The following is a 12,386-nucleotide window of genomic DNA, read 5'->3' on the forward strand; positions in this document are numbered from 1 at the left end:
CCATACACTTTGCCATCCCTTGAGCGCCTGCTGTGTCATCCTTGCCTAATCGCCAGCAATGGAAGGTTTGAAGCCATGACGTCTTCATGCAAGGCCTCCGTCACCAGCGACGGACCCTCTCGACTGCATTTCGGCTGCAGGATTTGGCATGTGTGATTGCCATGTCCCGGACTCAGGGGAGCTGCACTAGGCCGGTCGATGTGCCTCAGGTGTGGGGGATCTCTCAGTGGGTGGGTGTGTGGGGTGCCTTCGGCTTGGCCCGTGGCAATCTACTGTTACCCACCTGGAAGCTACCTATCTAGGTACCCAAATCTGCTGTGCAGGTACCTGAGTACCTCCTACCACACTGTACTCGTCGTGCGTTGCCCGTTCTGGGGCAGATCTTTGCAGTAGCTCTCCTTCTCAGCGAGCTACAAGCAGCAAGCTCCACCTCCCGTCTTGAATCGAAACCAACAAGGCTGAGCTGCCGTGACACTCGGCTCTGTTTCCTGCCCTTCGCATCTTTGGGGATGAGCATTTCAATATGTCAATTCCTGGATTAGGGCAGCTGCCTATCAAGGTACGTCAACCCTCCAATGCGTCCCCGCGACGTCAGCGGCAGAGCTCAACCCACTTCACAGACCGCAAGCTAACCAACTGCTTCCTCGAAACCCACAGGCAGCCACCACCCCCATCCGCAAGATCAACCTCCGGCCCTTCTGGGAGTGGCGCTTCGAGATCCCGCACAACTCCACCGTCGCCGTGCGCCTCGTCTCCGGCACCGCAGAGCGCGACGGCACCGAGCTCGCCCTCAACGTGACCTACAAGCTCCGGGGCACCAAGTCCAAGATCCTGACCTGGCGCGGCTGCGAGATCGAGTTCGAGCCCGCCGGCGATTTCGACGAGTATGTGGCCGAGTACATGGGCCCCGACGAGACGCCCCAGGTGTCCTACCTGAACCTGCACTTCCTGCTTGACGGCCTGCGGAGGGAGGCGAGGGCCAAGAACGCGACGGGGCCCCGGGTCCTGATCGCGGGCGCCAGGGATGTCGGCAAGACGAGCCTGGCGCGCACCCTGGCGGCGCTGGCGGTCAAGTCTGGAGCGCAGCCGGTCGTGGTCAACACGGACCCCCGCGAGGGCATGCTGAGTCTGCCCGGGACCCTCACTGCCGCCGTCTACGCCACGATTATGGACCTGGACGGCGAGGGTACCAACGGATGGGGTGGCACGCCCACCAGCGGGCCGTCTGGTGTGCCCGTGAAGCTGCCCATCGCGCAGTATTACGGTTGCCAGAGTCCCGCGGACGATGTCCAGTTGTACAAGGAGCTTGTGTCGAGGCTGGCTGGGTCCGCAACGGCCCGCATGGGCGGCGACGTGGACGTCAAGAGCTCGGGGATGATAATCGACACGCCAGGCATCAGCTCCTCCGGCCAGATCGAGGCAGGGGATTTGGACGTGTTGGGGCATGTGGTCGACGAGTTGTCAGTTAATATTATTGTTGTTTTGGGCTCGTCTCAGTTACACACAGAGCTACAGAAGCGCTTCGCGAGGGAAAAGACCACCCTGGGCGAGCCGATCGCATTGGTGATGCTCGACAAGTCGCACGGTGTGGTCGAGAGGGATGAGGGCTGGATGAAAGCTATGCAGGAGGCTGCCATTAAGGAATACTTCTTCGGCGACAGCAAGAGGACTCTGAGCCCCTTTACACAGCAAGTGGATTTTGATGCCGTAGCTATCTACCGTATTCCCGAGCGTGAGTTTTCGTCGACCCCCTTAAGCTGTGAGAAGATCCATGCTGACAATGACGCACAGCGAACGAGCATGGCAGTGAAGGAAGAGGACTTGAGAAAATCGAGCCCACGCCAGCCCTGTCTCACTGGACCTTAGCAGTCATGAACGCCTCCGTCGGCGACTCCCCGGAAAGCATACGGACAGCGCCGGTGCTGGGATTTGTCTACATCTCCGACGTTGTCAAGGATAGGAGGAAGCTGAGCATGCTGACGCCTGTGAGCGGCAGACTTGGAAAGCGGCCGTTGTTATGGGGAAACTGGCCAGAGCAATTTATCAACCTCTTGGGATGAGCATGGCGGCTGCCACGCAGCTCGGCTTCAATCACGGGCAACAAAACCGCCCAAGTCGCGGAGGACCGTCTCCAGCCTCACTTTGATCTGGGCTTCAGGCTTGCATTGGGACCGGCGTTTATGGCGTCGATTTTGAACACCGTAGACTACAAGAGGGCGTTAGGAAATGGACAAAGTTTGTCGATCATGTTCTCAGCTGAGGCTGCCCCATGGCGCCACGCCAGCCTGGATGACGCCCAGTGCACCACAGCGCCCGCCTCCGTCCAAGAATGGGACTTGTGTTCTGCTGTCAATGACACGATCGAATCCAGTTTTAAGACCTCACGCCCGTCAAATCAGACTGTCCCCCGCGCAGCGCAAGGGCCATGAACCCATATCGCCACCGGAGTTTCTTTTTCTTCGCGACCACCTTACATCACTCTGCTGCCTCCGTACATGACATTTCTCAGCGCGTGCCCCCGTAGCGGGTTTGTTTCGTGTGGGCCAAAGCGAAACGCACAACCATGGCTGCCATGGTGGGATTCCGATTTTTTCGTGGCGGCCACTTGCTTCTTCTCTCAGCTCCCCACGGCGACGCCTAACGCCTGCATCTCAGGCAAGGGTGGTCAAGTGGCCAACGCAATCTCTCGACAAAAGTAAGAACAACAGACCTGGATGTCATCCAACCCACCGGAGATTTACTCCCGTGACGAGTTTTATATGGGATTGCTTATAATTATGTTTATTACAGCGGCGGGGACCCGCAGCTGACACTGAGGATCGCCTTCACGGGGAGACCGTCTCCATCACACATGTTGTCTCCCCAGTTGCTTTTCCGTAAATCGCATGGTAGAGGCCGGGCAACCCTCGCATCCAGTCCCTTGAGCTGTGTGATTGCTGCAAATCAGGCTGAAATGACTCGGATGTCATGCTGCTCGTTGCTTCCATGTGAGAGATTCTCCAGGGCCATAGTGATCACATCCACTGATATAATCAAGAAGGAGCATCCGACGCCGTCTTATTCTCAGGTTGTTCACTTTTTGTAATTTCTCTCGGGTACAAAACTGCATGGGACGAGTTTGCTCGGATCACCCAGAATGCCCTTTCACTTTGTTGCTTGACATCTTGTCTGATGAGCTCATCACTTCTGGGGCTGTCTGAGGGTGAGAATGGCTGCAATCTTCCCAGACTTGTTGGCGCCGCGGTCACCACATTCAAGACATGCCAAACCAGATATTATGTCGACTCTAGAGTCTGAACTCGAATGGTCTGTGGCACGCAATCTAAAGATCATTTCCCTGGTGTTCTCATCCGTCAGCCTCTTGGCCGGATCTTTGTCGATGTACTGGCTCGTCAGAATGCGCCGCAGTTTTCGTCACGAGTAAGTCAGTCTGTATGTTCATGGCTGCTGCTTCGGGGGTGGGTCAGCCATCATGTTAATGTTGACTAACTTGCACCCAAGCCTCATCCTCCTACTGATCGCCAGTGATCTTACCAAGTCCTTGTGGTTCGTTATCTACTCGTCGATCACTCTCAACCATTTGCTGTCAACAGACTCTGGCTCAGCATTCTGCCAGGTCAGCGGCTTCTTCTTCGCCATGGGAATTGAAGCGTCAGATGCTGCTGTGTTTCTCATTGCACTTCATTGGACCGTATATATATTTCGGTCAAACAGGGCCGCCGGCGAGAGCGGGATCTATCCTTACAGATACCTTGCCTTCACGTTCTACGTTCTTTTCCCTACACTGATGGCTTCTTTGGCTTTCTTCACGAGGTTTCCAGCTTATGTCGATACGGGTCAGTACTGCTACTTGCCTATGAAGCCTTGGTGGGACCGAATGGCACTCTCCTGGATTCCACGATACATCAACATGACCTTGATCATCGCCATGTACGGTGCTTCTTACATGTACATCTGCATAAGGATGAGACGTTTTAGCAGACGTCATGCGTCAGTTCCAACAACCCATCGAGCAAGACGGATTCCAGACACGCCACCTCTCATCAGTCACGGTTTGGTCCCTTCACCGCTCGAATCCAGACGTATTTCATTCAGATTTCCTACGGGTAGAAGCCTGGACGAACGCACTGCAAGCATCCAGGCCGACGACAGGGTCCGGTTTCGAGAATCACTGAGGTTCAGGCTAGACCGACTGAGCGTAAGCTCAAAAAGATCAAGAGGATGGCCGTGGCAGGGCTTAGACTGGGAGGCTGACGAAGGAGTGCAGCCCTCCAGTTCTGGGCTGGTGTCCCCGAAGACAGGCGCTGCCGAGCCGACATTTGAATTCACGGAGACAGGACACAAGCTCCAGCCACCTCGGCCCTCGCTATCTACACTCAAACTCGGAGGAAAAGTTGAGAACCTTCCCTCGCGGCAATCACCATCCCAATGCCGCATCTCCTTCGACTTCTACCGCCGCCCAATATCAACGACTATGGAAGAAGACGACACATCAAAGGGCGAAAGGCTCAACGTCGGCCGGAGCCGTAACTTGAATGGCTCGCAGATGCACATTTATACGGTCCTCCAGCAGGGCCCTAGTTCTGAAAGAGAAGGCGACCCGACCCCGAGCACTCCCATAGCCTCTCTGGATTACGAGACGCTAGAGTCCGACGGCATCTCCCGCAGCCGCGACAGGATACGCCGCCAGCTGCGCCTCTTGTTCATATACCCAGCAGTATACGGCTGTGTTTGGGTATTCCCTCTCGTCAGCGATGTGATCGGGTTTCACAAGGATCACAATCAAAGGCCATTTTGGATATTGGTAGCCAGCATTGTCTCTTTGTCCGTCCAGGGCATGGCAGACACGATCGTGTTCTGCTTGAGGGAGAAGCCTTGGAGGCACACAAAAGGCGGGTTCTGGGAGAACCTTGGTATTTTTGTTAACGGCCTCAGTTTTGACTCACGCAATGAGATTGGGAGAACAAGGGAGGAGATGTTTCACGACGGTTCGAGGGCGAGGCTGAGGAGGGAGGAGGAAATGGAGAGGGAGCAGCGTGCCAGCAGGATGAGCCCGGGCTGCACATCTCAGGTGTATGTGTCTAGGAACTGGTGGGACGTCGAGCTCCATGGTGACGATGAAGTAGAAAGTCAAGATGGAAAGGGTAAGGATGAGGAGTGGCAAGGGCGTGTGATGCGTGACGACCGGGGCAGCATGCAGACTGGTTGAAGGGCATGTGCCGCCCACCCCCTCCCAAAGGAATGTCATGTTTGCTTAGCATTCAGCATGATCGGGATCTGCCACTGCAAATACTATTTTTGAATTTTCTAGGCCGAGGAAGTTTCCTGGCCCTTTATGAAACGCAAAAACGCTTGGGCTATCTTCACACCATCGTGGTCTTTGTTCGCCCTGTCCACACCCGAGGAGTAGACCTCGTCAGTGAAGACCTTGGTGTCGTGCCTAATCTCGAGGATCTCGCTTATGATCTCGCCCGTAAACTCTGGGTGCCCTTGCACCGTGATCGCCTTGCCCGGGAGGAGGAAGCCCTGCGTGGCACAGACGTCGTTCTCGCCCAGGTTCTGCGCGCCCTCGGGATTTGAAAAGACAATGTCACGGTGCATCTGGTGTAGTTTCTGCGACACGGCGTCAGTGGATGAGAACAGGACCACGTCTCCGAGCCACAGGGGCACACTAGAATTCCTTGTCTTACCAGGGTGTCGGACCCAAACACTGCCCTCCCCGTCTCACTCAGCTTGATCTCCGTCACACTGACCTCCCAGCCCTTGTCGTTGCGGTCCACCTTGACGCCCAGCGCCCGCCCGACGATCTGGTGCCCGAAGCAGATGCCCACCACCTTGACCCTCCCGCCGGTGGCCAGCGCCTTGCGCGTGAAGGCGACCAGCTTGACGATCCACTCGTCGTCCAGGTACGCCGAGTGCTTGGAGCCGCTGACGAGGACGGCGTCCACCGAGTCCAGGTCCGGGTACCTGTCCGGCTCGTTGACCACGTCGTAGCCCGTGACGGCGAGGTGGGCCTCGAGCGGCTCCGGGGCGACGGCGCGCCGGAAGAGGTCGGTGAAGACGCCCCTGTAGCCGTGGTACTTGGCGTTGGCGTTGGGCACGGGCGTGTCCGCCTCGAGGATGGCGAGGCGGATGGGGGTTCTCGCGGTCGTTGAGCCCATCTTTGTGCGTGCGAGGTGGCAAAGGTCTGAATGTGGGCAGAGAATGATATGTTTTAAACTCAAGGGAAAAGAGGGAGGCTCTCAATAAGGGGTGAGACGAGTTTCAGCTTGAGTGACGCCTTTAATTTCTTTCCAATAGGCTCCGAAAGCTGAGGTTTAAGAATGAGTCCTCCGACAGCGTACTTGCTGAGCCCTATATATCCAGTTGAAAAAAAGCTGTGACTCCTGTTTGCTGGTTGTGACCAGAGGGCGAGGCCAAGGGAGAGCAAGTGTTGCCGATGTGTGTGACGTCCATCTTGACTCGTAGTCGCGATAAGCGCCTCGAGGTGGTGGTCCACAGCCGCCGCCGTTCTCGGAGCCCCCGGCAAGCGCCGTTTTGCACTTTCCGTGGTTAGACCGAGTGGTTCGTCAGGCCCTGTGTGGTAAGTTTTGAGGTGAAAGACTCAGTGTGATACATGGACTCATTGTCAGTGTAACTTGAAAGACTAGGTATCTTTCGTCGCGGTGTAAGTGGATTTGCATGCATGTGGCTGATCTTGTCCTGCGCCTACCCGCGTGGCCCTCCCCCCGGTTCTGACCACCACTGAGGAATACGACCCCTAACCCTCGTAACGTCAGCCTGCTCCGTTGGATCTCATCCTCCTGAACTCCTCAGCTGGACATATCGCCCACACAGCTTCCAGGCATGTGCGGGCGTAGGTTGTCACACATATATCAGGAAGTTCCTTTTGTTCCACTGAATGACGTGAGATTCAGTTGTGCAACAGAAGACTTAGAAGCTGGGTACCGTGCCGTCAGACTATACGACAAGCGAGCCGCATCCACGCCATGATCTGCCCAGCCACCTTCGCCCGCATCTGACTACCCCATCTACTCACTGTGAGCCAACACGACCAAGGGATGCAATCCTTAAACTATTTCTGCCTCTGGGTTCCCTTTCATTCATTCTTGGTCTTACCGCTCTGGCACGGTTCATCCATCTAGTCAAGCTGTGTGGTGTTGAACAAACGGTTTCCAGTGTCTGTTTGCCCCTTTCCCTTGAACTCATTCTCAGACAGACGCATCGCGACAAAGCCGACATCCCGATCGGCTTGTACGTGTGCAGGAGGCTTGTTGAAAAATCTGGCCTGGATGACGCCGGCAACGACCACAATGCGCACAGTCTTGTTGATTTTCCGAACGTGCTCGATGAAGTCAACAACGGTCTTGCCACTGTTCACAACAGAATCCACAAGAAGAACAGTGCCCCGGCCTTTGATGTGTTGCTCCTTGAGGTCTTCTGGCGTGTTCGCGTGAACGAACATGGCAGCTGGAAAGGCCTCGCTGACGCCCAAGGCCATCGGCTCTCCTCCGCGCATCAAGGCAACAATGACCGTCTTCTCCTCATCGTGGAGCCGGTATCCCTCGGTCCGGTATTTCTGAACATGAGCGATTCCGAATTCCTCGCAGCCGATCATCTCAGATACGTGCTGTGTTGCTATCCACCATCCTGCCCTTCGATGTGCCTCCCGCAGCCCTGGTCCAGCAACACCCGCGTCCCTCATCGGCGTCATGAGAAGCTTTGCTGCCATCGAGTCAGTTGCGTGGACGCGGCCGAGCTTGGAAGCGTTCGAACGTCGAGCCAATATGCTGGTGGCGAAGGCAGCGTCCATTTCGACAACAGGGGTCAAGCCTTCGGCCAGTCTGGGGCGTGAGCCTGCCGGCAGGAGGATCTGTCTTGGGCGCAGACCGTCGCGGACAGCATTCAGTAGAGCCTGGTCCATGCTCTTGCTCCTTGTTTCAACATCTCCCGTCACGACCAAGGCATGATCAGCTGCCACCAGCATGGGGATATCCACCTCGCTGTCGCCAAAAGCGTACACCTGTGTTGCAAAGTGCTTCCGGAGGCGCTCGACAATGGCTGCTTTGATCTTGGGGGTAACAACCAAACCGTCTGAGATTCGGCCGCCGCCGATGATGTCGACGTGGGTCAAGGACCTTCTCTGCAGTACCATTTCCCAGATGCGTTTGATACCACAAGTGACGACCACCGCCCGAACGTGTGTCAGACTTCCAACCTGTTTGAGAAGGTTTGCCAGTTCAGGGTGCAAGACCACTTCCCTGGAGATGACTTCACAGATTCGCTCAAACACGGGCTCTGGAATCTCCTCGTACAGCCAAGTGGCTTGGCGGAAAGCCTTGTATGAGTAACCCCAGGCTTCATGACCAAAGTATTGCTTCAGCCTGTTGCTGCCGTCCTCTCCCATCTTCAGGTGTTCACCCCAAAATCTTGCCCCGGTATCCATGGACGCCAAAGTCTTGTCCGCGTCGAAGACTAAGACAGTTTCGATTTTATCCGCTGAAGGTGCCATGATATCGTCCAACCGGGAAAGTGCTCGGCGTAGGTTCTCCTCCTCGGAGTGATCTCGGATGTCTCTAATCAGCATTGCGACGCGGGCAAATCCATCTTCCGCAGGAGCATGTTGGGTGAAGAACATGATGCCGTGATGACGGCAAAGAGTCTTTGCTCTTGACTTGTCGCTCCACTGCCACCTGCGCAAGTCGGCAACGCTCATTTCAGGGCGGTTCCGATTCATGTCATTCAGACGGTACTCAGCGATGGTCTCGGCAGGTGTGTCGAGGTACAGAATGTGGGTGTATGTTTCAAGGTCGGCCTGTGTGTGCACCTCCATGGTACTACTGCCTGTCCAGAGGGTAAGGTGACCAGCGACAACGCCTACTTTCCGACTCGACTGGCACACTGCTGCGATGTGTTGAATGGCAATCTCGCGATAGACAGCCTTCTCAGCGTCGGGCTTCTGCTGAAAAGCGGCCAGTCCTCCACGGACCAGTGAACTGAGTATTTGAGAGCCGTCGAAGAAGGCAAAATCTCTCTCGCCCAGATTCTTCTTCAAGCGTTCGATGAGTGTTGTCTTTCCACACCCAGAGATACCATAAAGGCCGACTATCACTGGCCTGTCTTCGGCTCCCGACATCGTTGTGACCGCTGTTACGTAGGGGAGTGCCATTGAAGTAGAAACTGGTGCGTCTTGAAGACGCTAAGCCTGGTTCAAATCTTTTCAGAAGGAAGTTGTCTTGATGAAGTATGCCAGATTCATGGAAGTATGGTTGGTTTTCTGTTCCAATATTCTTGCAATCTTCCTTCAAGTTGGGTGTCTCTTTCGCTCAATGCAAGCAACTTGGAGCAAACGGAATTCTGACAACATGTCTCGCTTTGTTTCACCATCAAAGGAGTGATGACACATTGTCTCGGCTCATTCTCTCAGCAATCGTTGTCCATGATGGCTGATATCTAGCTAATCCATCATTCTGATTGGAACGAGCACGTACAATTTGTTTGATATGGGACCAATGAGCCACAGCGGCGGCACGGCTGGATGAGGAAATCGCGGTAGGAGACTTCGTCACAGTGTTCCGGCGGTTACGGCTTTGAACACCAAACACACCGCCAGGACAGTGGTTGAGCATTCACCCATCACGTTGATAGAACATTGCCAGACGGTGTGGCCGTCGATTCGACCCAGTATTCTGGCACTACTTCTGTGTTCTACTGCCCTCAGACTATGTTTCCAGAAACGACATCTATCAAAGTTACTTAGATATTTCTCACCAAAGTTCTCTCGCAGTAAGTTAGTCAAGCAATATTGCTTTTTGTATACATATTCGAGCCTTCAGAACACCTTCGCGCCTTCATCTGTACACGCGCGCACACACACACGCACACTCAACTCCTCTGATTAGAAGTGCGCGGTCATCCCTGGCTGTGAATAGCTGCTAAACTGGAAGTGGGACTTCAGCAAATCGGAGCTGTCATATTGTACAACCGCCAGAGTCCACAACCCCGCTGCCACCAGGAGGGGTAGCGAGCTGACTGCATAAAAGAAATTCAACAGGCGACTTTGAAAATGCACAAAGTTTGCGCTGGTTCTTTCAATCTGGTGTTGTGCTCCCCGGCCGAAGAAGTGTGTGGCGTTGTCTTGACTTACCATCATCGTGAACGGATATTGGAAAATGGTACACGCCTTGCTCCATGAAATGGCTCAGGCCAATTCTTACCATGCTTTTATCGGATCCGCATTACTCGGAGTCTTGTTTCACATGTCTATCCAGACTGTGGAATTCGAGAAGCTCATGTTCCATTTCCTGGCAGCTTTGCCGGTAATGGCTGTTGTCATGTCAACTTTCTTCTCAGCCTTCGGTCGTCTCACATGGCCTCAAGCCTTTGCGAAGTCTGTTATCATCGAGACGGTTTTCAATCTGAGCTGCCTCCTCAGCATCGGCATCTACCGCTTGCTATTCCACCGATGTGGAAGGTTCCCCGGGCCGATGGGAGCAAAGCTCAGCCGTTTTTGGACTTCATATACTTCGATCAAGAACTTCCAATACCACAAGGAGTTAGAGAAGATGCAGGCCAAGTACGGCGACTTCGTACGCACAGGTATGGCAACAGGACTTCGCCCAGACGCTGCATACAAGTGCCGTTTCCACGTAAGCTGACCGATTGCAGGACCGCGTGAGATCACTGTCACTCGTGCTTCAGCCGTCAATGCAATATACGGTCCGGCATCAAAATTGCTCAAGTCAACATGGTATGGTCAGTCAGGAAATGACCCAGACCGGTGCTCACTTCACATGGTACGGGACCCTGTGCGACACCGCAATAGACGGAGAGCCTGGGATCGGGGCTTTGCTATCAAAGGTATGTGATGTCAAGAGCGAGGCGTTGGAACACTCTTGCTGAGAATAGACAGCCATTGCAACTTACCAACAGCGTGTCAAAGAAAGATCGGATCTATTAACGAAACAGATGCAAGACCGAGCCGGGCATCCGGTAAACATTACTAAGTGGGCCATGTTTTACAGCTTTGATGTTATCGGCGAAGTCGCATTCGGAAAAGACTTCGGAAACCTCGCCACTGGTACCGAGCATTCAGCACTTAAACCAATTCATGAGCATATCAAGGTCTTCGCAGTCTTAGGCCACTTACCATGGTTGATGAACATTATGACCAGCATCCCTAGCGCTTCAAGTATATACACCGAAATCTTCAGCTTTTGTGAGGACGAGATCCGGGCTAAGCAGAAGGTAAGTAAGCCACCTCTTCGTTGATCTGGTCACATCGGCGCCCTAATCCATTACTGATCTGCGGGCCGTCAAAAGTTGTGGGACAGTGAGAAATGTCCGAGCGACATCGTATCATGGCTGCTCAAGGCTGTGCATGACAAGGACGCTTCCGCAGCTCCAACAACCGAAGCCCTTGAGTATGACTCAAGACTGGTCCTTCTGGCTGGCAGGTTTGTAACTCAGCCACTAAGCCATCGGTGAAGCTGCCTAGCTAACTAGAGCCGCTGCACAGTGATACGGCGTCCAGTACGTTAGCCAATGCTCTGTTCTTTCTTTGCAAGAATGTGGGAGCACAGGAAAAGCTGCGTGAGCAGCTCCGACAGGTTATGCCCGGGGGATCTCGGCAGTGGGATTACGAGAAAGTGCAACTCGTCACATTTCTGGACGACATCATCGCCGAGACCCTCCGCCTGAGGCCAGCAGTTCTCGTTGCCGGGTCTCGTGAGACCCCACCGGCAGGCCTCCAGATCGACGAAGTACATATCCCTGGGAACACCAATGTTCTAGTGCCCGTGTACAACATCCAGAGGGACCCACGCTATTGGCCGCAGGCCGGCGAGTTCATACCGGAGCGGTGGGGGGACAGACGGTCAGAGATGGGGACCGACAAGGCACCCTATTTCCCATTCTTGGCTGGTACGACAAGTCCGATGAGTAATTAAAATATCGCGAGCAGGTGGCCAACTTGGTTCCCAGGGGCGTATTCATGTCCGGGCAAGAATCTTGCATACATGAGCTTGCGTATTGCGCTTTCAACACTCGTGCAGAAATTCGACATCTCATTTGCCGCAGGAGAAAGTGGGACTGCTTTTGAGAACGATGATCTGGATACGTTTGTTGTCACGCTGCCGCCGCTGCACATCACTTTCACTCCTCTTTGATTGACTCAAAGTGGGTCTGAATTCAAAAGGCACATGGACACCCAGTGGCGAGCTATCTATCGCATCTCTCCAATCACATTCGACGTGTTCGTTGTCTCTTAGCTCAGCAGATGAATGGCCGAAATCTAAATGTTTTGAGAAATCAACCTCGCCATTTTACCGGATATTCCCGCACAGCAAGCCCCGTAGCTTCCAGATGGGCGGCCCCCTTCAACCTGC

The 12,386-nt window shown here is 54.4% G+C and overlaps 5 protein-coding genes across 5 annotated transcripts; 3 read left to right on the forward strand and 2 right to left on the reverse strand.

Annotated features, from left to right (window-relative positions):
* Positions 1-575: 575 nt before the first annotated feature.
* On the forward strand, positions 576-2,060 carry INS49_000299 (uncharacterized protein; the record flags this gene model as incomplete). Its single annotated transcript, XM_043161137.1, has 3 exons — positions 576-590; positions 658-1,732; positions 1,792-2,060. 3 exons carry the CDS (start codon positions 576-578, stop codon positions 2,058-2,060), a joined length of 1,359 nt encoding a protein of 452 aa, XP_043029643.1.
* Positions 2,061-3,397: 1,337 nt separating this feature from the next.
* INS49_000300 (uncharacterized protein) lies at positions 3,398-5,209 on the forward strand (the record flags this gene model as incomplete). Its single annotated transcript, XM_043161138.1, has 3 exons — positions 3,398-3,420; positions 3,502-3,836; positions 4,302-5,209. The coding sequence occupies 3 exons, from the start codon at positions 3,398-3,400 to the stop codon at positions 5,207-5,209; spliced, it is 1,266 nt and encodes a 421-aa protein (XP_043029644.1).
* A 98-nt stretch (positions 5,210-5,307) lies between these two features.
* On the reverse strand, positions 5,308-6,161 carry INS49_000301 (uncharacterized protein; the record flags this gene model as incomplete). The annotated part of the gene is made up of 2 exons (XM_043161139.1): positions 5,308-5,613; positions 5,691-6,161. 2 exons carry the CDS (start codon positions 6,159-6,161, stop codon positions 5,308-5,310), a joined length of 777 nt encoding a protein of 258 aa, XP_043029645.1.
* A 980-nt stretch (positions 6,162-7,141) lies between these two features.
* Positions 7,142-9,169, reverse strand: INS49_000302 (uncharacterized protein; the record flags this gene model as incomplete). Its single annotated transcript, XM_043161140.1, has 1 exon — positions 7,142-9,169. One exon carries the CDS (start codon positions 9,167-9,169, stop codon positions 7,142-7,144), a length of 2,028 nt encoding a protein of 675 aa, XP_043029646.1.
* Positions 9,170-10,259: 1,090 nt separating this feature from the next.
* On the forward strand, positions 10,260-12,167 carry INS49_000303 (uncharacterized protein; the record flags this gene model as incomplete). Its single annotated transcript, XM_043161141.1, has 6 exons — positions 10,260-10,599; positions 10,669-10,750; positions 11,025-11,247; positions 11,323-11,456; positions 11,519-11,922; positions 11,983-12,167. 6 exons carry the CDS (start codon positions 10,260-10,262, stop codon positions 12,165-12,167), a joined length of 1,368 nt encoding a protein of 455 aa, XP_043029647.1.
* Between the last annotated feature and the right edge of the window lie 219 nt (positions 12,168-12,386).

The sequence above is a fragment of the Diaporthe citri genome, assembly GCF_014595645.1.
Source record: "Diaporthe citri strain NFHF-8-4 chromosome Unknown scaffold_1, whole genome shotgun sequence".
NCBI lineage: Eukaryota > Fungi > Ascomycota > Sordariomycetes > Diaporthales > Diaporthaceae > Diaporthe > Diaporthe citri.